The sequence below is a fragment of the Micromys minutus genome, assembly GCF_963924665.1.
Source record: "Micromys minutus genome assembly, chromosome: 29".
In the NCBI taxonomy this organism is placed as follows: Eukaryota; Metazoa; Chordata; class Mammalia; order Rodentia; family Muridae; genus Micromys; species Micromys minutus.
In genome coordinates, this window is record NC_137964.1 from 18,872,615 (window position 1) to 18,899,146 (window position 26,532).

At 45.1% G+C, this 26,532-nt stretch overlaps 1 protein-coding gene across 3 annotated transcripts in view; it reads right to left on the reverse strand.

Moving 5' to 3' along the window:
- Positions 1-2,250: 2,250 nt before the first annotated feature.
- The window catches only part of LOC308439469 (S-adenosyl-L-methionine-dependent tRNA 4-demethylwyosine synthase TYW1), a 74,021-nt gene continuing 49,739 nt past the window's right edge, over positions 2,251-26,532 (reverse strand). For all 3 annotated transcript variants that reach the window (XM_080941292.1, XM_080941293.1, XM_080941291.1), the window contains 3 exons: positions 15,852-15,962; positions 7,649-7,816; positions 2,251-2,712 (listed from right to left, as the gene is read on the reverse strand). In XM_080941292.1, the coding sequence (XP_080797418.1) occupies positions 2,491-2,712; positions 7,649-7,816; positions 15,852-15,962 (501 nt within the window). In that variant the 3' untranslated portion in view covers positions 2,251-2,490. The remainder of the gene's footprint in view (positions 2,713-7,648; positions 7,817-15,851; positions 15,963-26,532) is intronic.

Here is a 26,532-nt window from a genome sequence, read left to right on the forward strand (position 1 = left end):
TATGCATTAGCAAAAGGATGCTGTCTGAAGCCAGCACATAGATGCCGGAGATCCTGCAGACAGCTTGACCTTGGCTGAAAAGCACACAGGAGGGCGTGGGTAGGTATACACTGCAAATCCTCTAGAGCTATCTCCAGCCCCTTAACAGCCAATGACCTTCACTTTGTCTCTTATCTAACATTCCCGATAGAAAACCTCAAAAAATATATCCAGGTGAGGGCATGCCTGCCTTCTCCCAAAGCTAACATAAGAGCACAGTGTGTGAAATCCAGGAAGACACACCCACCCTGGTGTCAGTCTAACCTGCTGTCCCTTCCAGTGTACCTGTTCTGTGGTGGGACACATCACTCGGGGCAACCTAAATGCAAGCCCCCCCCAGCACAAGCGATTATAGCTGCCTCTGAATATGTGATCTACTCATTTCTTTATTTAGTAATGTAGGCTTTTGAATTCTGTAAACTGTTACTATGTGTGTTTGCGCATGTGTGTGGTTGTGTGACCGAGCACTGCAGAAGAAGAACTTACTCAGAGGACAGCTTGCAGGAGTCACACTTCTGCCAACTAGAGGATCAGACTTGGGTCATCGAGCTTGGGGACAAATAACCTTAAATAGCTGAACCAGCTTTGTCTGCCCCTAATTTTTTAAAAGATTTATGAACATGTGTATCTGCCTGAGTTTTATGTTCACCACGTGCATGCAGAGCCTCCAGGGGCCAGAAGATGGCGTCATGTTATAGGTGGACAAAAGTTCCTGATACAGGTTCTAGAAACTGAACCCAGGCAAAAGCAGTAAACACTAGCAACTACTGAGCTATCTTTCCAATTCATCCTGACTTCTTTAATCGTGGAGGGTGTACACGTGTCCAGGTCTGTATGTGACTAAAGGCGCACCTGTGACACAGAACAAGAGTGAGGTCGGAGGCAAACCGTGGCTTCAGTCCTCACCATCTACCTCGAGACTGGCTTTCTCAATTGTCACTCGAAAACCCAGGCCAGCTGGCCCTGGAACTCCTGAGGAGGGCTCTGATAGGACTCAAAACTCAAAAGAACAGAAGTATCTTTAATCTGAGGACATAAAAGAGTAACTGGGCCCTGGGTCTTTAGGAAAGATTATCAAGTTTTAGATAAAAAAAAAAAATTTAAATAACTTCAATTACTTGAGAAAAGAAAATTGACTAAGATGTTTCTGACTAAAAAAAGAAACTTGAAGCCAGCACCGTGATGCACACTTGTAATTCCAGCAATCAGGAGTTCAGAGGCAGGTAAGTCAGATGTTCGAAGCCACCCTCAGCTACAAAGGGAATTTGGGCCCAGCCTGGGATACACAAGACCCTGTCTCAAGAAATGAAAGGGGAAAAAAGAATAGAACAAAAAAAAAAAAAACTTGAGGCCTTAAAGGTCAGAGTGTACACAGCAATGAGGGTAAAAATGAGACAAAGGGACAGGGAGAGGAGACAGAGGTAGGGGTGTGTGTGTGGGTGTGTCCCCTGAGCACACACAGAAAGAACAAAACACCTATTCCATGCATGTTTGCTGGACTGATAACACACTGGATAGCAACATCTCTTCTGGATCGGGCTCGGTATGGTATCCGGGATGCCATGGTAACCTGGGTCAGACAGAATGAAACCCAGGCCACTTAGAGGTCTCCCCATCAATTCCCACAAAAGTTCTAAATATGCAAAAATGTAAAGCCCTAAAATATTTGGAAAAATAAATAAAACATTTGGTGCTGGAGAGATGGCTCAGCAGTTAAGCGCCGCTGCTCTTCCTGGGAACCTGAGTTCAGTTCCCAGTACCTACGCTGGCCAGCTCAAAACCACCTGTAACTCCAGATCCAGGAGATATGATGCCATTTTCTGGCCTCTGTGGTCACATGGAGACACACACACACACACACACACACACACACACACACACCCTTTGAAAACTGAACAATCATTTTCAGGAGGTGTGATTCTAAACAGAGTTCTTACTTTGGAAGGGGTAGAAAAGTTTAGCCCAGGGCCCTCTAAGCTAAATATACTAAATGATCACTCTACAAAGAGCTAGTAGCTCAGAGAGCCTGCCTGGTGGTGCTGACCTGTAATCCCAGCTATCAGCAAGCTGAGGCAGGAGCATTGCCATGAGTGGATGCCAGCCTGCACTATCTAAGCAGAGCAGATCTAAAGAGAACAGAGGAAGGTAGGGAAAAAGCCAAAGGCTCAGGAGGAAGAGGCAGAGATGTTTATTCCCTGGGTAACACTCAGGGATAGCACTTAGGAAAATTACTATAATAAAATCCAAAATTATTAAAAGTCCAGAGATGACTGTCCCCTTCACTGTCTCAGAAATCGACTCATTAAAGGGCCTGAGTTCTGGTAAGGAGCATTGAGCCCCGACATATGGGTACTCGGTGGCCAGCACAGCGGCCTGCTGGTGTCAGACTGTGAAATACAGCTGGGAAACTTTGCCCTGGGGGCCTTCTGGAGATCCTTAACTCAGATAAGCTCAGCATCCGGAAATGTCCTTGGTTTTGTTCTTCCTCTGGTATCGTGTGTCCTTGGGATCAAAGCCTCTTTCCTTGGCACCGAACAGTGCCCACTGTGGGGTTCTGGCCATGTAATCCCTCGAACTGAACGTCTTTGAGCCTCCGCTCTCTTCGTACTGCAGAACGAGCTCTTGGAAGCGGCTGTAATCGATCCATGTCCACCACTCTCCACCAATCTTAAACTGCAAAGAAAAGTTGTCAGGTCAGAAGTAAAGCTGTGTAGAAGGAATAAAGTTCCAGTTCCATCTGGATCACACCAGCTGCACTGGCTAGTTTTATGGCAACTTGGCACAATCTAGAGTCATTTTGGAAGAGAAAATTTCAACTGAGAAAATGCCACCACCAGACAGGCCTGTGGTACATTTACTTAATTGATGACTGATGGGGGAGGGCACAGCTCACTGTGGGTGGTGCCATCCCTGGCCTGGTGGTCTGAATGCTGTAAGAAAGCAGGCTGAGCAAGCCATGGGGAGCAAGCCAGTAAGCAGCACCCCTCCATAGCCTCTGCACCAGCTCCTGCCTCCAGGTTCCTGCCTTGAGATCCTGCCCTGACTTCCTTCAGTGACAGACTGACTACAAGCATATGCTGAAATAAACCCCTCCTTCCACAAGTTTCTTTTGGTTGTAGTGTTTCATTGCAGCAATAGAAGCCCTGACTAAATCACACAGCATTAGTTTGGGACTGGAGAAATGGCTCATCAGTCAAGAGCATGTGCGACTCTCCAGAAGGCCAGAGTTTCTTCCCAGCATCCATGCCTATGTGCCTGTAACTCCAGCTCCAGGATATTCAAGGCCCTCTTCTGACCAACATGGACAAGGCCACCACCCAGCATACTTAAATATCAATGTTTTTTAAAAGATCAAACAAATGTCAAAAAGCTCCCAGTGAGAGGTCAAGAAGTGGATCTGCTGGTAGAGGGCTCTCCAAACATGAATGAAGCTTTGGGTTCCATTCCCAACATTGCACAAACTGGGCATTATGCTGCTCACTGGTAATTCCAGCATTCATGAACTAGAATCAGGATGATCAGTCCAAGGTCAGCCTGGACTATGTAGCAAGTTCAAGGCCTGCCTGAGCTACATATGATTCTTGCACAAAAAGGAAAACAAATGTTTTAAATTGCTAATAAGTTGGTTTTCCTATCATGTTAAACTTTCCCATGTTTTCAGCATGCTGTGGCCCCAACAGCGATGGCTCTAAACCATTCATGGAAGGCACACTGTTAACAAGGAGTACTTCCTGCACTAGGCAGAGTGGCCCAGGCCTGCGGTCTCAGACCCTAGGAGACAGGCAAAGATCTGAGGTCAGAGCAGGTCATATTTAGGAATACATACATACATTCTCATCATATATGTACAGGCATATAACTATTAATGAAAACAAGAGACTATGAGTTTAATAGACTGCAAGGAGGGGTATATGGAGGGGGAAAAGGGAAGGGGGATGTTAATTACATTATTATCTCAAAAACAAAGCCCTTAAAGAAAGAAAGAGAAGTTATATCAGTGGGGTAAGGGAAGAGTCAGAGGCAACCTTGGCTACATTTCTGGAAAAGGGTAGGAGGCCACTCCCTCTAACTGGCAGCAGAGTTTTCCCAAAGCCGAATCTGGTCAAGCTGACTCCCCCTCTTCCTGCTGTGGTTGCTTTCTGTCCGGCGTGTGTTCTCCTGGCTCTGTTGGCAGAGTGGATGTGTGGAGGGCTTTCTATTGCTAAACTTTGCTTGAGTAAAGCCTTAATCAATGGCTTCTAATTCTGAGCTGCTAAATGACTCGAGCTAGCCTTTGCATCCTAACGTGCATACAATATCTCATTAGCAGAAAGCCTCGTTAAGAATTTCAATTCAATAATGGGGAATAATCCAATTTGTACTCTCTTAAGTAAATTGCTTCTCAAAAGTCACTGTGGAATAATGGCCTGGATGAAAAGAACAGAGAAACCACTGGGGGGGGGGGGAGGCACCTCACTTTGTGGCGAGGGCATTGTATGCAAAGCCTCTAGCTGGTATTCATTTGTGCAAAGCTAATGTTGATGTGACTTGTAAATAGACAAGTGTTTCTGTCCCAGCACTAGGAAGACTGAGGCAAGAGGAACAAGAGTTCAAGGGCAGCCTGAGCTACAGAGCGAGAGTCTGTCTCAAAATAAAAGCAGGGCAGAGATGCAGCTAAATGGTTAAGACCACCGGGCTCATGCTGAGTGCACAAGTGCAGGTCCCAGCACCCATACTGGATGACTCACAACCACCTATACTCTAGCTCTGGGGAATCTAACACCCTCCTCCTCTGACCTCTAAGGGTACTAGCTTTCATGCTATCAGGCAATTACATGCATAAAAACAACAACAACAACAAACGTCTAATTCTAGTAGCCAACTGAAGCAACAGTTTCCAGTTACAGTTAGGAAAAAGTATTGAAAACAAAAACCATAGAGTTTCCTAGCATTAGGATAATACTTGCTGAATTTAAATGGCTTGGATTTTTGTTAGTTAAGGGCTTTCTAGAGAGAAGGCCAAATGCAGGTAAAAGCTTAGTCTGTGGATGAAGTATGAGGCCTCCCTTTCTGAGGTCCATCCTTTGGATGCTGCCCCAGGGCTTCCTACATCTTACAGGCAGAGAAATAAACTCCAAGACACACTGTACACAAGGATTCCTCAGGCCTGCAGCAGATAGCTCCTAGCCAGGCACGATGGTGCACGTGTGTACCCTAACCCTCAGGAGGAGGCAGGAAGGAAGAGCTGGAGTTCAAAGTCATCCTCAGTTATGTACTGAATTCTAATTTGAGGCCTGCCTGGCCTACATGAGACTCTGTCTCCAAAACCAGGAGAGGTGCAGCTGGAGAGATGGCTCAGAAGTTTAAAGCACTTGCTCCTCTTGCAGAGGGCCCAAGTTTGGTTCCCAGCACCCACGTGGAGGAGCTCACAAGCCCCTGTAACTCCAGCTTCACAAAGCCGAGGCCTCTGACCTCCACTGGCACCTGCACTCACTTGCTCATACCACACACAGATACACAAAATTAAAAATAAATCTTTTTTTTTTAAAGAAGCAAACAAAAAGTAAGAAATAAAGAATTCCTTGTCATAGATAGTCTCAGAAAGGCAAAAGGATCTATTTAGATTAGACAGCAGTTCTCAACCTATGGGTCGCAACCCCTCTGGGAGTCAAACAACCCTTTCAGTGGGGTCACAAATCAGACATCCTGCATATCAGATATTTACAATTTATAACAGTAGCAAAACTACAGTTATAAAGTAGCAACAAAAACAATTTTATGATGGGGGGGGGGGGAGTCACCATGACATGAGGAACTGTGTAAGAAGGTTAAAACCACAGGATTAGAACCATAAAACTAATTTTTAGTATAGCCTACATTAAAAAAAAATACATTTAAAAAAAAAACCAGAGTTGAGTTGGCACACATGCACACACATGTGCACACACACTCACAAAACACAACAACCCATATGCAATGCATCTCATCTCCAAGTCCCAGAAGCAGTTTACAAACTTGAGCACTGGGAACTATGCTAACAGATTCTAAAACTGTACCCTAGTCCAGAATGGAAGGAACCACTTGGACAGACAAGATTATTAGAAGCTAAGTGACCAAAGACAATTCTGCGGCTCGACATGAATACACGGTAGGCTTGGGTCACTGTGACAAGGTACCTCAGTCTGGGCAGCTCAGGAACAGAAATAAAGGCCAAAGGCCACAGTCAGGTCCCAAAGTCTGGTCTCTGGGGCGGGCTATCTTCCTGGCTAGCAAAGGATGTTCTCAGTGGCTCAGTGCTGGTTCTCTCCCTGCGCATAGGCTGTTTAGTGTGTCTCTGTAAGGCTGCGAACCCCACCAGACCAGGACCTGTTCTCATACCTCCATCCAACCCTTAGAGCCCGGTCTTTAATACAGTCACACTGAGGGATCAGAAACCCAACACAAATTAATTTGAGGTATGCTGAATACCAGATTCCAACCAGAGTATGGCTAACTCTGAAATTAACACTGAGCCACCAGGTCTCAAGGATCAAACTGAAGTTCCACATGCCTCAAGACAAGCTGGGACAAAGGTAGCTCAGAAAGTCAAACTGTTTTATGCAAAAATCAGAAGCTAAAAGGGCAGCACTTACCATGTCTGACACAAACTGTACCGGAAGACAGCTGTGTCAACAGGGAAGGGAAGCCTCAGACGTGAGGGGAAGTGTCCTGAGATACGAGGTCATCTGACTTCAGGGATGCCTCACACCCCACAGGAAGGGAAGAGGTTAAGTCTATGCAGACTTATGAACACACTCAAAAGGTCATGGTCGGTCTTATGACACAGTGTGGTGAGGTACAGCCCTGACTAAATAGCCAGGCTGTTCCAGACAGGACTAGCCACGGAGGTCAGATGTGCAGGCCTGAGCGCCTGCCACAGAGAAAATAATCAAACGACCTCACCGGGCTATTTTCTCACCTTTCACACAGAGAAAATCCCATAAAGCAAATGGCTGACAGCACGGGTCTATTATTATCAACGATCCAAAGATCTACACATGGCGGCACATTAGCTACGGCTCAGCTCACAACCCAAGCCTGACACCTGGGCTAGGAGTGTGTTCTCTTAAATAAATTTTGTAATATTTAAAAAATCTTTATTACACTTATTCATTTGGGAGGAGAGGGTGCGCACGTGTAGAGGTCACAGAATAGCTTGAAGGGTCAGTTCTCCCCATCTGCCCTGTAGGTCCCCAGAGTCAAGTGCAGAGCCTGGTGGCAAGTGATTACAAGTTGAGCCATCTCTCTGGCCCCAGATTATTTTGTGTTGGATGCCTCTAGACTTGCTGGCTTAAGGTGGTCATCCAGTTGCTAGCCCAGATGGAGACCTGTGACTCCACTCTAGGAGATAAGACGCCCTCTTCAGGCTTCTGAGGGTACTGCATACACAAGCATGATTAAAAATAAAAGTAATTCTTTAAACAAAAATCTTTAAACTCAAACAATGGAATAGTGCTCTCTGTTTTGTTCAGGGCTTTCTTAACGCTTGTAATTAGGAAAGACAGTGGACAAATGGACATCCCTTGGGATCAAGTCAGGGGCACAAGAAAGAGAGAGGGAGAAGAGAAGGGGGACACGGCACACAGCTTACCTTCTTGTGTCCGATCAGAAGGCAGTTGGAGTGTTCATGTTCACACGCAATTTCATAGTCGGAAAGCAGATCCACCAGCTCACGGACAAACCGGACAACTTCCTCGTGCCAAGGGATGTTGGCCATGGTGAGGCTGCTGGCTGCGCTCTCACCACAGTAGGTCACGCCCTGTGGAAGGACAGCAGTGAAGGACCGTTAGTTACAGACCTCTCTGGGGGACAGCTTGTGGTGGTCATATTTCATTACTGACTTAACTGAATTTGAGGTCACCTAGGAGACAAACCACTGGGCACCTCCATGAGAATGTCTCCAGAAAGGGTGAAGTGAGGAGGGACCCACGCTGAGTGCGGGCACACCGTCAACGGGCTGGGGGCCTGGACTGAATAAAACAGGCACACTGGCATCCGTGGAAGCAGCCACTTCACACTCCTGCTGCCATGCCTTCCCCACCATGATGTGAGCCTTTTCTCCCTTAAATTGCTTTTGTGGGCATTTTCTCACTGCTATGAGAAGAGTAACAGAGATCCCACTGAAATCCTTTAACGAGATTTACTATTTTCTTTTCTGACAGAGACAAATATGCACCACACAGACACTGCACATACACCCACATACATACAGATACTATACATACAGACACTACAGAGACACTACACACGCATGTACACATGGATACACTGGCACACAGAGTTGGGGGAGGAAATATGCACCACAGAGACACTACATACACACACACACACACACACACACTGTACATACACAGGCACCATAGACGCACAGACACACCACACATACACAGGCACTGCACACACACAGAAACACTACAGACATAGAAACACTGTGTGGGTGCAGATACGGCATACTGTGTAAGAGGCAGAATTGCATCATATTAAAAAGAAAAGCCGATCCTACAAGCGAGCCTTAGGCAACCCGCCCCTACAGATGGCAGAGCTGGAACTTGGCCTGAGACTCTACAAACCCTCACTGCAGATGGCCGCCACCACAGATGGCTGCTTGCAGTACTGCGGACACTGCACCCAGATCCCTCCTCTGAATGTTAACCACCCACAGCCCCACTTCCTTAGAATACATGGGGAAATGGCCTCCGTTTGCGCAGGGATTTGAAGAATTCATTAAGCTGAGCTTCGGTGGATTTTAACAGGCAAGCAGTAACACAGTTCAAGACACCATTAGGAAAATTAAGTCAGAAAACTGCTAATTACTAACACAAATGTACAAAGGAGGAGGAAGAGAAGAGGAGGAGAAGGAGGAGGAGAAAGAAGAGGAAGAGGAGAGGAGGAAGAGGAGGAAAAAAGAGGAAAGAGGAGGAAGAGGAGGAGGAGGAGGAGGAAGAGGAGAAGGAAGAGGAGGAAGAGGAGGAGGAAGAAGAGGAGGAAGAGGAAGGGGAGGAGGAGGAGGAGGGGGAGGAGAAAGGGGAATTACAGACAGGTCATCAGGCTTCAATGCTGAGCTACGCAACTCAAAGGAACTCCTTGTTAATATTTAAAGGTTCCCTGAAGCACAGAGGTCTCTGACAAGATCTTATATTCATAACTATGATTGAGGGAGAGATTTTAATATTTTATTATTCAGCAATAACAAATCATGAGATGCAAAAGGGGACTCACTGGGAAGATGCTGAAGTTCATTAAAACCTTCTGTTTGTCTTGTGTAGCCCAGGCTGGCCTCCATTTCGATTTATAGGCAAGGATGACCTTAAACTCTCAGCCCTCCAGCCTCTCCCTCAAGCATGCACCACCAATCCTGGTTTATGCTCTGCTGGAGATGGACACTGCTTCATGTATGCAAGGCAAGTGCTGCACTAGAGGAGCCTCAGCCCCTCCCTGAATGTCTACTTGCTAAGAACCATGATTTCAGCTTGGCTGGATTTATAACCATCTCCAAGACAGACCCTGAGGTGGCTGTGAAGGTCTTACTATAAAGGGTTAACCAAGGAGAACCATCCCACTGGCTGAAGACCCAAACTAAAAAGGAAAAGGGAAAAACAAGATGGCTTGGCAGGTCAAAGAACTTTGTCGCCATGCCTCACGACCCAAGTTTGATCCCCAAGTCACATGTAGTAAGAGAAAACGGATTCCCCAAACTTGTCCTTACTGCCAGAGCACAGTCCAAGGATTGTTCTTAGAACATGATTTCATGCCCAAGCCAGATGCAGACAGGGGGGAGCTTACACAGATTATTCATTACAACTGGTTACTGTAATTTGTTCGTATGCATGTGTGGAAAAACATGTTTCTGCCGTGTGCTGCCTGAACTTATTATGTACAGCTTGACCTCATGAGAACTTTACTCATGTGACCTCTCTTAACCCTCAGAGTATAAACTGTCTGACGCTCTCAATAAAGCTGGCTACTGCATACAACTTTAACCTGCCTCATTTTTAGGCTCTGTTCTTCCCAGCTCCCACTGCCTTTAGAACAGAAACACTTCCAGATGAATCACACACTCACACATGTACGCACACATGCACACACAGGATGTAACTATTTTTAAGTTTAAAAAAAAAAAGGCTGAGTGTAGTGGCACACACCTTTAATTCAACCATCTGAAGGCAGAGACAATCTCTGATTTTAGATCTCATCTGGTCTACATAGTACAGTCAGACAGGGTTACTCAGTAACCTTTCTCAAAAAAATAAATAAAAATTAAATTAAGGCTCAAATTTAAAAAAAAAAAAAAAAGAAGAAGAAGAAGAAAGGAGAAAGCCATCAGTATGCTAGTATTTGTTTCTGCATATGATCCGGCTGGATGCAGCAACATAAAAACACCTGAAACAGAAACACTACAGGCTCCAGTAACTGCCAACCTCCTGATGCTGACCCTTGCCCCACATGTGGGCAGAGAGGGCAGCTTTGCTGCGTGTGCCCAGCCACGTTTGAGCCCTGTAAACAGTCTTAGTACCAACAGAGGGTGGCTTTTAAAAAAAGTCACTTGACAACAAGCAGCCACCAGGCACTTCCTGGGCTCAGAAGAGAAGGCAAACAAACACAGGACTTCTTACAAATGTGGTCTGCGCTTCAAGTTTTCAATGCAGCAGATGTTCTTAACATGAAGCGCATTTTTACCAACAAGCAGGCAGATGAGAGCTGAGCGTCTCGGGCTCACAAATGAAGGCCCCATTCAAACCTAATGAGGCTAAAATGCACGTTAATTTACAAGGAATATAAAAGAAGAAAATATTTTACCAGACTGGCAATGAGAGAAAAGAGGAAATCAATATAATGAAGAGATAGCATCTACTGATTGATTTTCTATAAGTGCCTAATGGAAGGCAGTCTAAACATTTACTGGATCCAGGCACAGATTATCCCACTGAATTCTCAAACAAACCTCCCGAACAATTATTAATTTAAGGCAGATGGGTGGTGTACACCTACAAGCCCAGTGCTTGGCAGGCTGAGGCAGCAGAGAAATTCCAGACCTGCCAGGGCCGCACAGCCAGACACCTGCCTTGGAGAATAAAGGCCACTGTCATTCTAATTCTAGGACAGATAATTTGGTTTGAAAGGCTACACTGGTAAATGTCGAATATGTATCAATACGTGCTTCAAAATATGAGCAAGATGGTGCTTGGCTTTACTGCCAAGTCTGACCACCTGGGTTGGCCCCCCAGAACCCGCATAGTGGAGGATGAAACTGACTAATGCAGGTCACTGGCTAACCTCTGCGAGTACCCATGGTTAGGATGGAGAACCTCATATATATACATACAGACATTTGGGGAAAAAAAAGAAGTTTTAGATTTTGAAAACCAAACCTGTGATTCATGGCCTAATCAGTCTCATAAATAAAATGAAAAAATAAAGGAGGTAGGAAAAGAAAGACAAATTGGTTAATCTGGTTCAGTCAGTAAAATAAGAGAAAATGCTAAAAAGATGTGAATAGAGACCACAGTCGAAATATATCCAAAAACATTCACATTTCTACTCTTTGTATGGTATTTATGCATTTATTTAGTGTGTGTGCATACAAGGAGGTCAGAGGTCAACTTGCTGGTGTTGGCTCTCTCCATCCACCAGTACAGCTGTTGTTCACTGGCCCTTGTTTTTGTTTTTGCTGTTTTGAGACATGTAGGCGAGGCTAGCCTACAACCATGGCAGCCGAGGATAACTCCGAGCTACTGATCTCCCACCTTGCATCTCCCAGGTGCTGAGGTTACAGTGAGCACCTCTCACATCCAGCTTGCTTCTCCCTTAGAATCCTAATTCAGCTCACCTGCAACTCAGATGATGGGCAGGGCCAGCACTGGGTGTGCAGGGCATGAACAACGTAAGGACATGCACATGAGCCTGACTTACTATTAACTTTGAACCAACTGCCTTGAGGTCACAGGAAGACTTCTTTTTGCTGAGTAAGGATGGCCAAGACTCCAGGCTTCTTGTCTCAGCCCTGGGCAAGAAAGCATTCCTCTGAAGCACTGCCCTGCAGTAAAAGGCTCTGCCTTCTGTCCTTCAGGCCTGGGTCCCTCCTGATCCAATGGACTGAGAGATACACCTCTCTTGTCCTCGTACCCTCAGGGCTTCATTTACGCTCACTGAAGGGTTTCATCTAATAGATGAAACATACTTCTTTTCTGGGGGGAGTCGGGGGACAGGGCTTATCTTGGCTGTCATACTGGTTCTCAACAAAGGAGTTCGAGACCCTCCCACTTCTTAATGTCTCCTTAGCCTCCACTAGTTCTCTTTCCCAGACTTTATTGTTAATTATGTAAATGTGGCTGTATGTACCCTTGTGCAGCGCCTACAGATACCAAGAGAGCCTGTCAGATTGCCTGGAGCTGGAATTAGAGCTGCCAGACGTTGGCACTGGGAACTGGACATGCACTCTCAACCCCTGCGCCATCTCTCCGTGTCTTCCACTGTTTTGTTTTCATTTTATCTTTGTTTTTTTTATACTGAGTATCACCCTGTAGCCCAGGCTGGCCTCAAATTCTGCCTTGGCCTCCCAAGCACAGGCATAAAGCCACAACCACAGCAAAAAAAAAGTCACTTTTCCAGACGTTAACTCTTTGAATCCTACTCAACAAGATTACCTTCTAGTTTACTAATTTTTAGTTGGTTGCTTTTTGCTTGCTTGAAATGCTGGGGAATAGAACCCAGGGCCTCATAGATTCTAGGCAAGCACTCTACCAGCAAGCCTGTGTCCTGTTTCAGTCTCTGAGTTTCAAGAGACAGGACATGATGGTGCATACCTGTAACTGGAGCCCAGAAGCAGCTAAGGCAGAGGCCTCATAAACAAGGTAAACCTGGGCTACAGAAGGAGTTCACGGCCAGTCTGGGCAACTTTGTAAAACCCTGCTTCAAAATAAGGAGAGAAGAGCTGGGAAGCCAGCTCAGCGGTAAGATGCTCTACCTGGCCTGTTTGTCTTGAGGGGAGGGCATGCTCGTGGCCAGCTTGTCCCTTGTAGAATCTCAGGGAGAACTGCTGGTCTCCAGAGACAGCCACACACACGCCCATGCCCACTGCCTAACTACCTGAAACTGCCAGCAGGTGGAATCAGCCGAGGAGTCTGTCAGCAGATGAATGGGTAAGGAAAATCTGGTTTAGGAGGGTGGTGGCAAGGCTTCGGTACATAAAGGCAATTGCCACCAAGTCTGACAACCTGAATCGGAACCTGAATCGGATCCTGAAAGGATGGAAGGAGGTGGGAGTCCTCTGCCCTCCGAATGCACAGATTTTCAGTCTTGCTAGACCACACCTTTCTCTAAGAATCTTAAACAATCAAGGCAGCTCACTGTATTTCTATGGACTTCAATACCATCCCCATGCCTCCCATCCTCGCTATCGGTTTTCCCCTTGAGTGCTTTAGTGGGGGCTGGTGTAAGTAGCACCAGCAATTCCGCCGGGATGAAAGCGCCAAGTGGGAAGTTGTTTGAAAGAGACCATGCTTTCTCTACTTACGAGTCATGTGAACAGAAGCCAAATACACAAAAATCCCAGCAGGAAAATTCACTAACAAGTAGCCATTTTCTGTTCTTTTCTTTCTTTCCTTTCTTTCTCTTTCTTTTCTTTTCTTTTCTTCCTTCTTTTCTTTCTTTCCAAACATTAAAAATTACTACCACCACCAGCATATTCCTACCGCTAGTGCAATGGTGGCGCATGTGGCTGTAATCCCAGCACTTGGGGAGTGGAACAGGGAGATGGAGGTTTCACGATCATCTTTGACACATGGTATAATGTTGACAGAAGACTCTGTTTAAAAGACATTTATAATAATATCGACGATTTGTTTTTCAAATTGTAAAATGTTCACCATAGGAAACATGACTTCGGAAAAAAGGGCAAGAGGAAGAGGGAGGGAGAAGGGTGCCTGTGATCTGGCCAAGCGCAATAAAAAGACATTTTACTACCATATAATTTGTGGCAACATTTTTAATAGCTAAACCATAAATTAGAACACCACTAATCTCTGTGTTGGCGAGCTTTCTCTGAACAAGGACATATATTTTCACAGTTTATATTTGTGTGTCATTAAAACTTCTGCCAAGAGAAACCTTCTGAACTTAAGAGCAATTTTAAAATCAAAGAGTGTCTTTAGCCTGACCAGAGATAAAATGATAATGGCTCAGAGATTGGGAGCCCAGGGTGCCCAGCGCCCAACACCCCCCCCCCCCCCCCCCCCCCCCCGCAGAGCAGCTCTCTCTAAAGCCTAGAAATGCTGCTTCCTGAGACTCAGGATATTCAGTCTCCAAACTCCACACTGAGAAGACAAGGGCTGGCTTTCCAAGATGGGGATTTCCTCCTACCAGGCAGTCATCTTGTGGATGCTCTTTGACCCCTCTCCATGCTCTACCTCACAGGCAGGGTTTGAAACTGTCCCTTCCAGCCCTGAAACAGTGGCCTCTATGAACTTGTATTTGAATATTTTAAAAGTACCCAAAATATAATATGGCAACAAGGAACTCAGAATATGTCTCCCCTATTTGCCCTTGGTTTTCTTTACTTCAGTGAACCACTCCCACCTTCCACATCCATCACCATTTAACCAAAGACTTCTCACACACACACACACGCACGCACGTATATATACATAAGTGTATGTGTGTATGTATATACATATATGTATATAGTATATAGTATATTTGTATATACACAATATTATACATATATGTACATAGTGTATGTGTGTATACATACATATTTACATATATACAAACACACACATATTTCTTTTTCCTTTTTTTAAGACAATGTCTTATGTAGCCCAGGTTTACCTCAAACTCATGTTGTAATCAAGGAGAGACTGAACTTGTGATCCTGAGTGCTGGGTTACACACCAGTATGCGCAGCCAATGCACACTATGTTTTTCCTATCTTTTTGTCTGTGTGGTGATGGGATGGGGTTGGGGTGTTAGTCCCTGCTTTCCACCTTCCTTAAGAAAGGGTCTCATTGTTTGCCTCTGTGTATGCTAGGCTAGCTGGTCCACAAGTCCAAGCTAAATGGTTAATTCCAGGCTAGCCCGGACTACAAAACAAGACCCTATCTCAAAAACAAACAAAAAGTGGATAGGGGCAGAGACCATGGGTAGCAGTTGAGCTGAAACCAGATCAGCCCCAGTCTGGTCCACTGAAGGTGGCAGAGGGGAGGGACTCATTAGACCTACCACCTACCCCTGCAGGAGGATGGAAACCTCCGAGTCTGATTCCTCACCGCAGCACTGCTTTCTCAGTGTAGAGAACAGCTCATCTTGTGTTGTCTACCTCCTATCTTAGGAAAAGCTCTTCAAGATTTTTTAATCCCAACACCAAATATCTAAAATGGCAGTCTAAACTGACCACGCTGCATGTGGCAATGATGTACTGTAAAATATATAGCAGTGAAATTGTTGATTTTTATAAACTGACCAGTCCCATAATTAAACTTATTTCTCACTCTAAAAAAAAAGATTTAAAAAAACTGTGTGTGCAGTGCCCTCAGAACTCCCCTTGAGCTGGGCACTCTGGGAATGCAGCAACTGTTCTTAAACGCTGAGCCACGCCATCTCTCCAGTCCCGCAAAGGAGAAACTTTCGAAGAGCAACGGCTTGGTCTGCCTTCTGTGCTGTTGTCCCCGGTGCCCAGGACAGAACCAGCTTCCTGGTGGATCTATGATCCCGATACCCAGAAAGTCCGGAAGCTTTTCCCAGCCCTCAGCCAGCGAGCCTGAGCTGCAGCATGCCCACCACCTGACTTCAGAGCTCACCTTGACCTCGATGAAGTCAGGGTTCCCCAAGGACACCAGCTCAGCGTAGGCCTGGAGTTCATCCACGTTCCAACACTTCACAAGAGTCAGTCTGTAGACTGTTCGCTGTTGCTGAAACAGAGGGAAATCAACTTGGCTTTAACCTCAGCATAAGTCACAGATTCACCCAAGAACTCTGGCCAACACCCTTGAGTTACAGAGAACCCAGGTCAGGTGAAGCCCCTATGGACAACTACAAACTGAAGTTACTTAAAACAAAAACCATGGGCTGCTCAGCTAGCTCAACAAGGTTTTTTATCTATCATTATGTGTATATGGGTGTGTCTGTGCGGGTGTTTGTGTATGGGAGCACATTGCCTTCTGAGGCCAGAAGAAGGCATCAGACCCTCACCCTATAACATGGAAACTGAGCATGGAACCTAGGGCCTCTGGGAGTTCTCTCTCAGCCACTGAGCCTTCAACCTCTGCAGCCCCGAAGTGACAATCTGCAGACAGTAGAAACATCGATGATGAAAATTTTCACACACCTTACAGAAGGCATAAGTTGTTAGCCCATGTACTCCCCACACCCTCACCCCTACCTCCAGGATCTAGAACCATGTTAGCCACCAAATGGCTGCCTAACACACGCAAAGACTGAACTGGCTTCCGTATAAGCAAGGGGCTAGTGAGAGGGCTCAGAGAGTAAAGGCACTTGCTAAAAATCCTCACAACCTGAGTCTGAACTCTGGGACCCACATGGTGACCAATTCCTGCAAGTTGACCGCTTACCTGTGTGTTCATGCACACACAGACGCGTGCACACACAAGCACACAAGTATTCTTATATGCAGAGGCCCTCATATATTCACATGCATATTCACACCACACACACTCTAAACAAATGAGTAAAATGATTATTAAAGAGAAAGCAAGCTGCCCAGAGGTGCTGCCACTGGTAAGCTGCCCACACTCCCATGAATGACCAACCCTTCTCCTGTGCTAGGGTGAGAAGCCACAATTAAATCATTGTGAGATGGAGAGATGGCTCAGCAGTTCAGAGCACTGACTGCTCTTGCAGAGGACCTGAGCTCAGTCCCCAGCACCTACATGGCAGCTCACAACCACCTTTAATACTAGCTCTAGGGCATCTGACATGGTCTTCTGGTCACCATGGTCACCTGCATATATGCATGTGTGCACATACACTTAACAAAATAACTTTCTGGGTCACACACACACACACACAAAAGGCATTAAAATAAAAGGGAGACCAGTTAGGAAAAGGAAGAGGATTCTGGGCAGAGCAGGACAGAAGAGGAGACCAGAGGGTAAAATGATCGGAAGGCATTAGAGACATGTAGGAAAACATCAAAATGAGACCCAGTATCAGTAAACTGATACATTCTAATGAAATAAGTTGATTAAATCATATTAGGGAATGGAAAATTAACTCAAATAACCTTTTCAAGCTTTTCAAGTTCAGACAAGAACCATGTGGACTGTGAATAATATGGATTATCACTCTTTTCTTCTCCGCTTTCTTGTCATTTGTAATCCCTGGCATTTCTTGTTGAATAGAGAGCATCGAGATGCCAGTCAATAAAGACTCCGAAAGATAAACAACCCAAGACTCGACCACCTTCCTGGGCATGAAATAAACAAGAGTCAAGGGCATCCTAGAAACCCTTAAAAGACCACGACTGAGAGCTTAAAATCAAAGGCTAACATTTTGCCCTTGAGGGAAGGCCAGACCTGGGTTACAAATTCAAGTTCCCAGGAGCTTTAGTGAGCAAGGTTCAAAATAATTGAGAGAAAAGAGGGGACTCCAAGCTCCCTACCTCTGTTTGGGGAAAAGAAACACACAATTTATATTAAAAAACAAAACAAAACAGGAGAGTAAATTTTTTAAAGCCAGTCTCCTGCAGCCCAGGCCAGCCAACCTTGAACTTCTGCCTCTGTTTCCTGGGTGCCGGGGAGCATATGTCCCTGGACACTACAGCTCCCTGCACATGTGAGATCTTCCATGGAGCACACTTAGAAACCAATACTACAGAGCATCTGTCAGCCACACCAAAAGTGTTCCATTCCTCTCTACTTAGGTCTTTAGAAAAGCACTTTACCAGGCAAGACTGGCATTTCTAATTCCCTTTGAATAGCTGTCAGACTTCCATTTCAAACTGAAGACACGTAGATAGAGCCGGGCTGGAGAGTTAAGAGCACATTCTGCTCTTGCAAAGACTTGAATTCAGTTCCCAGCACCTACGCTGAACAGCTCAGAATCACCTAGAATCCCAGCTCTGGGGATCTGTCACCCTCTTCTGGCCTCTATGGGGTACCTGCACACTTGTTTTACACACACACACATACACACACACACACACACACACACTTTAAAAGACAAAAGAGATATTCCCAGTTAAACTCACAGAAGGCTGTCTATCCTGCTGTTTTAAAGTTTTCCTGAAAGTTCTGATCAAATCAAGGAAACCAGGGTAAAAAAGACTGAAATGCACACAAAAGCAGTAAACTGTGAGTAATATAATTGGATTCTTGGAAAGCTGCCAACTTTAAAAAAAAAAAATCAGATGCAAAGAAAGTAGCCAATTACCAAGGAAAATTCACCAGCTCTCCTAGCCTAGAACAGCAGTGGGTTAAAATAAGCCCGGGGTAGAACGAGATCCAAAACATGCACGCTTCCTCGGTATGTTCAATTCCTGTCTTTGTAAAATAGGGGTACAGGCTTAGCCATATTAACCCAGCAAGCCCAGCTCTTGAAAGGCTATATCAAGAATGCAGCAAGGTTACAGCCTGGGCTGCACAGCAAACACCAAGCTAGCCTGGGCTACACGAGAGTGCTGGGCTAGCCGGGCAACACAGCAACCCTGTCTCCAAACTAACAAAATCGTGGGTCAGACTTAGAACCAGGCCTTACAGAAGTAAAGCATGCCAAGTACCAAGGATCTTAGACACCTCTATTAAAATACCAATGACGGAGCTGAGGTGGCTAAGTGTGTGAGCATGCAAGGGGTACAAGCGTGAGAACCTAATTTCAGATCCCCAGAGCTCAAATAAAATGCCAGGCACGGCTGCACACATCTGGGATCTAGGGATGCGGTTGGGGTGGGGGATGGGCAGAGATAGGATCACTGTCCCACTGGCTGCCAGCCTCACTCCAGGTTCAATGTTTCAATGTCAATAAGGTAGAGAGTGACGGAGCAGGACATGTGACATCAAAACTAAGTCAGTCCTAACAGAGGAATGGTTCTGCATTTACAGAATAGAAGGAAGAGAATATTTAAACATTTAAACATCTCTATTAAAAACCCAATGATATATTTATGAAATTACACACAAGAGACTAAACGTAAACAAAACACTTCTGAGAGACCTAAACTCTGCCTCTCTCCTACCTCCTTGGGAAGCAGGATGGATTTATAAACTGAGATTAACTCCTAGATGGATTCACAAGTCCTTTGAACAAGGAACTTGATGAGGCTCCTAACAGCAGAGAAGAGACCAACATCAGTCAGTACTTGCTGTGCGCCAGATGCTGTTGCAAGTGTGTGTCTTTCCGAGATACATATATATATATACACACATGAATGTCAGAAGGAATCTTAACAGGTATGTGTGACTATTATTGACAAACATGAAATCCAGGCTCACAGAGGGTAAGCTGCTGAAAGCCACACAGTAGCAAAGCAGGTGATCTGGGATGTGGTCCCCAGCAACAGGAATCCTACCAACTGGGTAGCTAGAGCACTTGCCTTCCCTGCAATGAGGTCTTAGTGTCCATCCCTAACACCACATAAACTAGGCATGGTGGCACGGATCTGTCACCCCGGCACTAGGGAGATGGAGGTAGGAGGATGAGGAGTTCAAGACCATCCTGACATACACAGCAAGTTTGAGACGAGCCTGTACGACATGAGACCTGACTCCAGCGGGGGACACTGGAGAATAGCTCGGTGTTTTATGGCTGTTCTTACAGAGGACCTGAGTTCGTGCCCCACACCCAAACTGGTCAGATTCCAGCTACCTGGAACTCCAGCTCCAGGGAATCTCACACCTTCTTTTGGCCTCTAAACTCACATGCACAGAGATACACATAATTTTTTTAAGAAATCTTTTTTTTTAAAGATGTGAGTAAATTCATATTCCAAACTGATGTTCCCCTGTAATAGAAAAAGTCCACCTCTACATCTGAGTCAGTTCCAGCTGTGCAGGGTTAACTGTTGCTATGCAATAGCAATGGTGGTTTCCAACCAAAGGTGACTCTGCGACCCTGGGGCTATTCTATTTCAACTTTGAAACTTCCCTCCACAGGGTAACACCTTGAGAAAGAAGCCTTTGTGGATTCCGTAAGTGGGGGTGCTCCTGACATCTAGTGGGCAGAGGCCAGAGCTGCTGCTGAGCACGGGATAATCAGAAGCTCCCCCACAACACACCTGCTTTCCTATCACAGCTATTCAGTGAAAAAGGCCAATGGAGTATAAGTCAAGAAGTCCTGTTAGAACTGGTCTTCCCACGCCCATTAATGGAGTCTTGGCTGTACTTGACCATTTGTTTAATGTCCATGTTTAGGATCCAACTATCTTCTTTCAGAAATATATATAACAACCTTTATGAAATTAAAAAAATGTATTCATTCAAGTGTGTCGGTGCATGCACACGCCACACATGCTGCAGAGGTCAGAGAACTTGAGGGGACTGAACGTGTGCGGCCTCTCTACCCACTGAGCCATCTCACTGGCCTTGATTTTATCTTGAAAGACAGGCTCTGACGAGTCCAGGATGGCTTCAACTCCCCATCTAGCCAATAATCTTGATGTTCTGATCTTTCTGCTCTACTCAGAGCTCTGGATTACAGGTGTAGTACCAGCACACCCACCTAAGTCATCACTACCAAAGGTCTGAGCTGGAGAGTGCCTGCACTTCTTCCTGGAGAGGCTGTGGAAAGCTGGCCTTGACCTTCCTGGGGCTTAGGCTGAGTCAACCATGAAGTCATCTGGGCATGGAACTATCTTTGGGCAGGTTTTTAAATTATAAAATCAGAAGGCTAGAGAGATGGCTCGGTGCTAGGAGCACTCCTTGCCATTACAGAGAACCTGGAAGATGATCACAACTTCCTGAGCCAGCTCCAAGGGTACGGTGCTCTCTTCTGGACCCCAAGGGTACTGTACTCCCATGTACATACACATACACACTCTCACATGCACACATACATACAAAATTAAAACAGACTGGCTGTGGTCCTGCACACCTTAATCCCAGCACTTCAAAGGAAACCTTTGCTGTGCACTTGAGGCCTACGTGAGTTCCAAGACAGCCAGGGCTACAGAGTAAGACCCTTTCTTAATAAGTAAATAATGAAATCAATTATAAGCCCTATTATAGTTTGCTTTCTGTTGCTGTGATTAAAACACCATGACTAGAAGCAACCTGGAAAGGAAAGGCTTACTTGACTTACAGATTACACAGTGAGGTTTAGTCTGCTGCTACATAAACTAAAACCTGGTTGCCCCAGAGACAAGGGAACCTGCATGAAGGCCTGCTGTGTGTGACCTTGCCCCCTTCTTATTTCTGATTAGTGAATAAAGATGCCCACAGTCGGTAGCTGGGCAGAACTAAGGTAAGTGGGGCCTGGATTTCCTGATCTTGGGGTTGGAGGAGACCACAAGGGGGAGGGAAGAGGTGGAGAGAAGAGAAAGACACCATGGGTTAGGGTTAAGTATGGCCCTGAGAAGTAGCCAATTGGAGTTAAGAACAGCCCAGATAAATCATAGTAAGTAATAACTTGGGGTTATGGATAAGCTGATAAAGGCTTATTATAAAAATTGTGTATGTCTTTTATCCAGGAACTGAATGATCAATGGAGGGGTAGAAACCCAGGATTGGGATTAAATATATTCTACAACAGTTACAGCCCATCTTCAACGGAAATCAGGAAAAGACCCCGAGGCAAAAACTGAGGCACAGATCATGGAGGGATGCTGCTTACTGGTTTGCTCAGCAGGCTTTCTTATACACCTCAGCCACACTCTTATTCATCCCTAGTATTCCACATTTGTTTTATCTTGCTTCACTGACTGCAGTCTTACAGGCTTTTTGTTAAGAGCCAACTTTGGTTTTTATAATCATCTCTATTCTGTGGATAGTCTTCTGTTTCATTAACTCCCTTATTCCCTCCCAAGTTCTTACTCTGGGTAATTTGCAGTTGAGTTCTAACTTCTTAATATGTATTGATCTTTGGTCTTTCTTTATTGAAATAGGAACTCTGCCTCAGCAAAAACATTCATTTCTTGTCCCTGGGAAGAAAGCTCCAGACTGATGACCCACAAGGGGTTCCATGTGGCTGAAGCCTCCTTCAATCTTGAGGAACGGTGTCCCTTGAGCTCGAGAGATGGCTCAGTGGAGAAAAGCACTGGCTGCTGTTATAGAGCAACCAGGTTTGATTGCCAGCACCCACATGGCAGATGTCAACCATGGGTCTGATACCCTTTTCTGGACTCCACGGCCACTAGAAAACAGTTTGTAGACAAACATTCAGGCCAACACCCACATACATTAAAAACAATAAAGTAAATTTTCAAAGGAACAAAAAGAACACTGTTTCCATCTTTCCAAATCTCCAAAAGTCCCAAGTAGCCTTGGCTATCTTTTCCTCAAAGACAAAGAGGTAGCAACAGAAGATCCTCACCAGAAGACATGTGAGTTAAACAGAGCAGGAAACAACTTAAAGATGGATGTTTTATTCATTTGTTTTGAGACAGCATCTCATGTTCCCCACATTGGTCAATGGCAGCTTGAGAGAATCCACAAGTGCATGGGGTGGGCCTTTGAGAGACAATCTTCTACATCTATTAACTAATGTGAGAAAGACCATCCTCAGTGTGAGCAGGACCATTCCCTGGCTGGGATCCTGGGCGGTCTAAGTGTAAAGGATGCTGAGCAGTAGCACGTATTCAGTGCTCTGATCTCGACTCTCAATGCTATGTGACCTGCTGCTTCAAGTGCTTGTGGCCTTGACCTCCCTGTCACCCTGATGCTGCACTGAGCCTTAAATATGAGCCAGAATAAGCCCTCTTCCCTGTGAGTCACTTTTGTTAGGTGAAGCCACTTACCATGTAATCATGGTAACTTGAATTCTATCTAGTATATCTGTAAAAAGCCAGACGTGGTGGCTCACATCTGTAATGTCAGCATTCCTATTGGGAGACAGGAGGCAGAGGCAGGAGAATCGGCTGGAAGCTCAAGAGGCATCGACCCTAGAGTATGCTGCCCACTGGCAGAAATGAGAGACACTTCAACAGGTAAAGGGAATCCACTACAGAAAGCTGCTCTCTGACTTTACCACATGTACCATGGCTTGTGCACACACATGCAAACATGCAAACACACACAGGGAAAGAGAGGTAGAGACAGAGAATGAGAACACATGTATGGCTTTTGAAAAACTGAACAACATCTTTAGCAGGAACTGGAGAGAGTAATACAAATCTCTATGGCTGTAAATGAAACAGATAAAACAACAGAAACATGGGGGAGCTGGAGAGGCAACAGCAGAGCATGATGGGACAATTACCATCAGTTTACAGATGGACATAGGATGATGGAGTACTTGCAGTTTTCTAAAACTACTCAAGGGGATAGAAGTGCCAACAGTCCCACAGGCATGGAGCTCAGCTATAGCCCTCAACTCCTGCAGAGCACAGGAGGCGCACCTTGTACTTACAGGATAACTGCAATGCTTGCTTGAGCAGCCCTAATTAAACTCAGACACATCAAAGGTGGGGCATAAAAAGAGGGAGTTCTTGGGAAAGAGGGGTTCAGTGAGAATGGGAGGGGAGTAAGAGAGGAACTGGGGGATTATATATGTGTGTGAAATGGAAAGGAATAAACTTTTGTTTGTTTTTGCTTTTTCAAGACAGGGTTCTTCTGTGTAGTCATGGCTGTCCTGGAGCTGGCTCTGGCCTTGAACTCACAAAGATCTGCTTACCTCTGTACCCTGAATGCTGGGATTAAAGACCTGCACCACCAACACCCATCAAAATAATTTTTAATGGGGCTGGAGATGGCTTGGCTGTTGAGAGCATACGCTGATTTCAGAAAACATGAGTTAGATTCCAGCACCTACATGGCAGCTCACAGCTGTAACTCCAGTTCCAGGGCATCCAAAGCCCTCTTCTGGCCTCCTTGGGCACCAGGCACACACACGGTGCACAGATTTGTATGTAGGCAAAAGACTCATACACATTAAAATAGAAAAGCAATACAATAATTTCAAAGTCAAGAAAAAAACTAAGGAAGGAAATTGGGGCTGGAGAAATGGCTCAGAGCTTCAGAGCTTGCTGCTCCTGCAGAGAACCTGGGTTCAGTTCCCATGAAACCACTTACAACCAGCTATAACTCCAGCCCCTGGGAAAGACTCCCTCTTCTGGCCACCAAGGGCAACTTCATAACACAGAGAGACAACACATAAATAAAAATAGATCTTTTCAAAAAAGATTATAGTTCAGCGTTTCTCTGGAACACAGAAACAGCTTTTAAATATTAATACACAAAACAACTCAGTAACACAAAATGGACACACACACACTGCCCATCTAAGATGGAACATGGCTTGGTATTTGAAAATCAGTGCCATTCACCATATTAGCAGAAGAAAGGAGCAGAATTTACTCAATAGAATGACAACAGGCATGTGAACTCGACAATTATTCATAATTTAAAAAATCATAGGGCCCTGGGAACAAAAGGAACATTCTCCAGATTAATAATATTTTCGAGAAGTCGACAGCAAAACATTATTCATGGTGAGGCAGCGAATGTCCCTCCTGAATCCAGAAGACATGGGAAGGAAGTGGTAGAACCTTCCTAGAAACTGCATTAAACAGCAAAATTGGTCCTATGTAAGAAACGAAAGGATACCCCGGCTGGTGAGATGGCTCTGCAGAAACAATCTCGCTTCAGTGCTTGCAACCAAGCCTCACAACCTGGGTCTGCTGCCAGGGACCAACACGCTGCAGGGACAGAACCAGCTCTGGCAAGCTGTCCTCCACATCTGTGCTGATCACAAACGCTATGGTATGCACGTGCCAGCATGAACACACACTTACACTCTTCCACGTAGGTGCCGCTGCACATACACTACAGTATGTATGTGCCAGCACATACACACACATGTAAGAATGAATCATTTTAGAATAAAGTAATTCTTATAATCAGTTCATATTAATATGGTTAATAAAAATATTAATAAATTAATTAAGAATGAATCATTTAGAAGAGTCTGTAATATAAGGTAAGTATCCAAAAATCTAATTCCTACATATCTATAATTCTTGAAAATTAAAAAATTAAGTATCATTTACCAGTGGCATTAAACACTACATATTTTTGAGAAAAAAAAAAAACACAAAGCATATGAATGACCTCCACAAAGGAACTGTAAAATTCCATCTAAGAAATGGTCCCCGAACTTGGAAGATTGAAGAAGGAAGCTCTCAAATCCAAACCTGGTCTGTGCTACAGGGTGAGTTCAAGGCCAGTCTGAGCTGCATGAGACTCTGACTCGCACATGCACGCACACACACACAAACGCGTGCGCGCGCACACACACACACACACACACACACACACACACACACACACACAAATATAAATGTGGGTCAATACTCTAAAGCAAGCATCAATACATTCTGGCCCAAAGGTTGAATGGTCCTTCACTTGTTCTCTGTATAGCCTTTAACTAAAAATGGATTTTATGTCTGAACAATTACAGTCTGTCTTGTAACTGAGAACAGAGACCATGAAGTCCAATTAAGACAAAGCACAACACCACCTCAACAAATGTCAAGGCCCTCAGTAGAACTCTACCTGGGCTCAGCCTTCACTATTACAGTCTGGGCTGTGTGGCTGTGAATTTATACAGCTATGCTTTCTCCTTGCCTGGAGCATCACCTCCACATATCCCTTCACTGTGCCTCTGGTGTGTGCACGCGTACTTCACTCCCTACAAGACCTTGGACTCCTTGCCTCCCATCCCAGGTGCTGGAGGTAGGTGGTGTTATCCCTCGACACGAGGAACAAATTCTATGTACACTCAGCACACATGGTACTATCTCAACCCAGAACAGTCAGCATTTGTAATTTTTAAAAAGTGTTTGTCTGATTGAGACAGAATCTCACTATGTAGCCTTAGCTGGCCCAGAGTATACAATGTAGACCAGACTATGATCCAACTGGACTCTAGAAAGCATATTATTTGAATGATAAGTTGAAAGTTACACAGAACAGGCTGAGGCAAATCTACTCTAGGAAGAACAGGGTCTGAACGTTAGGATCAGAATGTACTGGTATATACACGGCACTGAAACGGGTGTGTACACAGGAGTGCAGGCACCCAAGGAGGCCAGAAGATGCCACTGGATCCCAAGGCTGCAGGCACAGGCAATACAACTATGCCCAGTGTTCTGCTAGCCATCTTTTCAGAACCAATAGCCAAGTTTTTAAGCCTTTAGGTGTTATATATAAAAAAATTCACAAATTAAATAGTTTTAGTCCGGTTGTAGGATTTAAAATATTCCAGAACCAATGAGATGTTCAGAGGGTAAAAGTGCTTGCTGCCAAGCCTGAGACCCTGAGTTCAAGCCCTGGAACCCCTGTGACTGGAAGAGAGGACTGACCCTTACAAGTT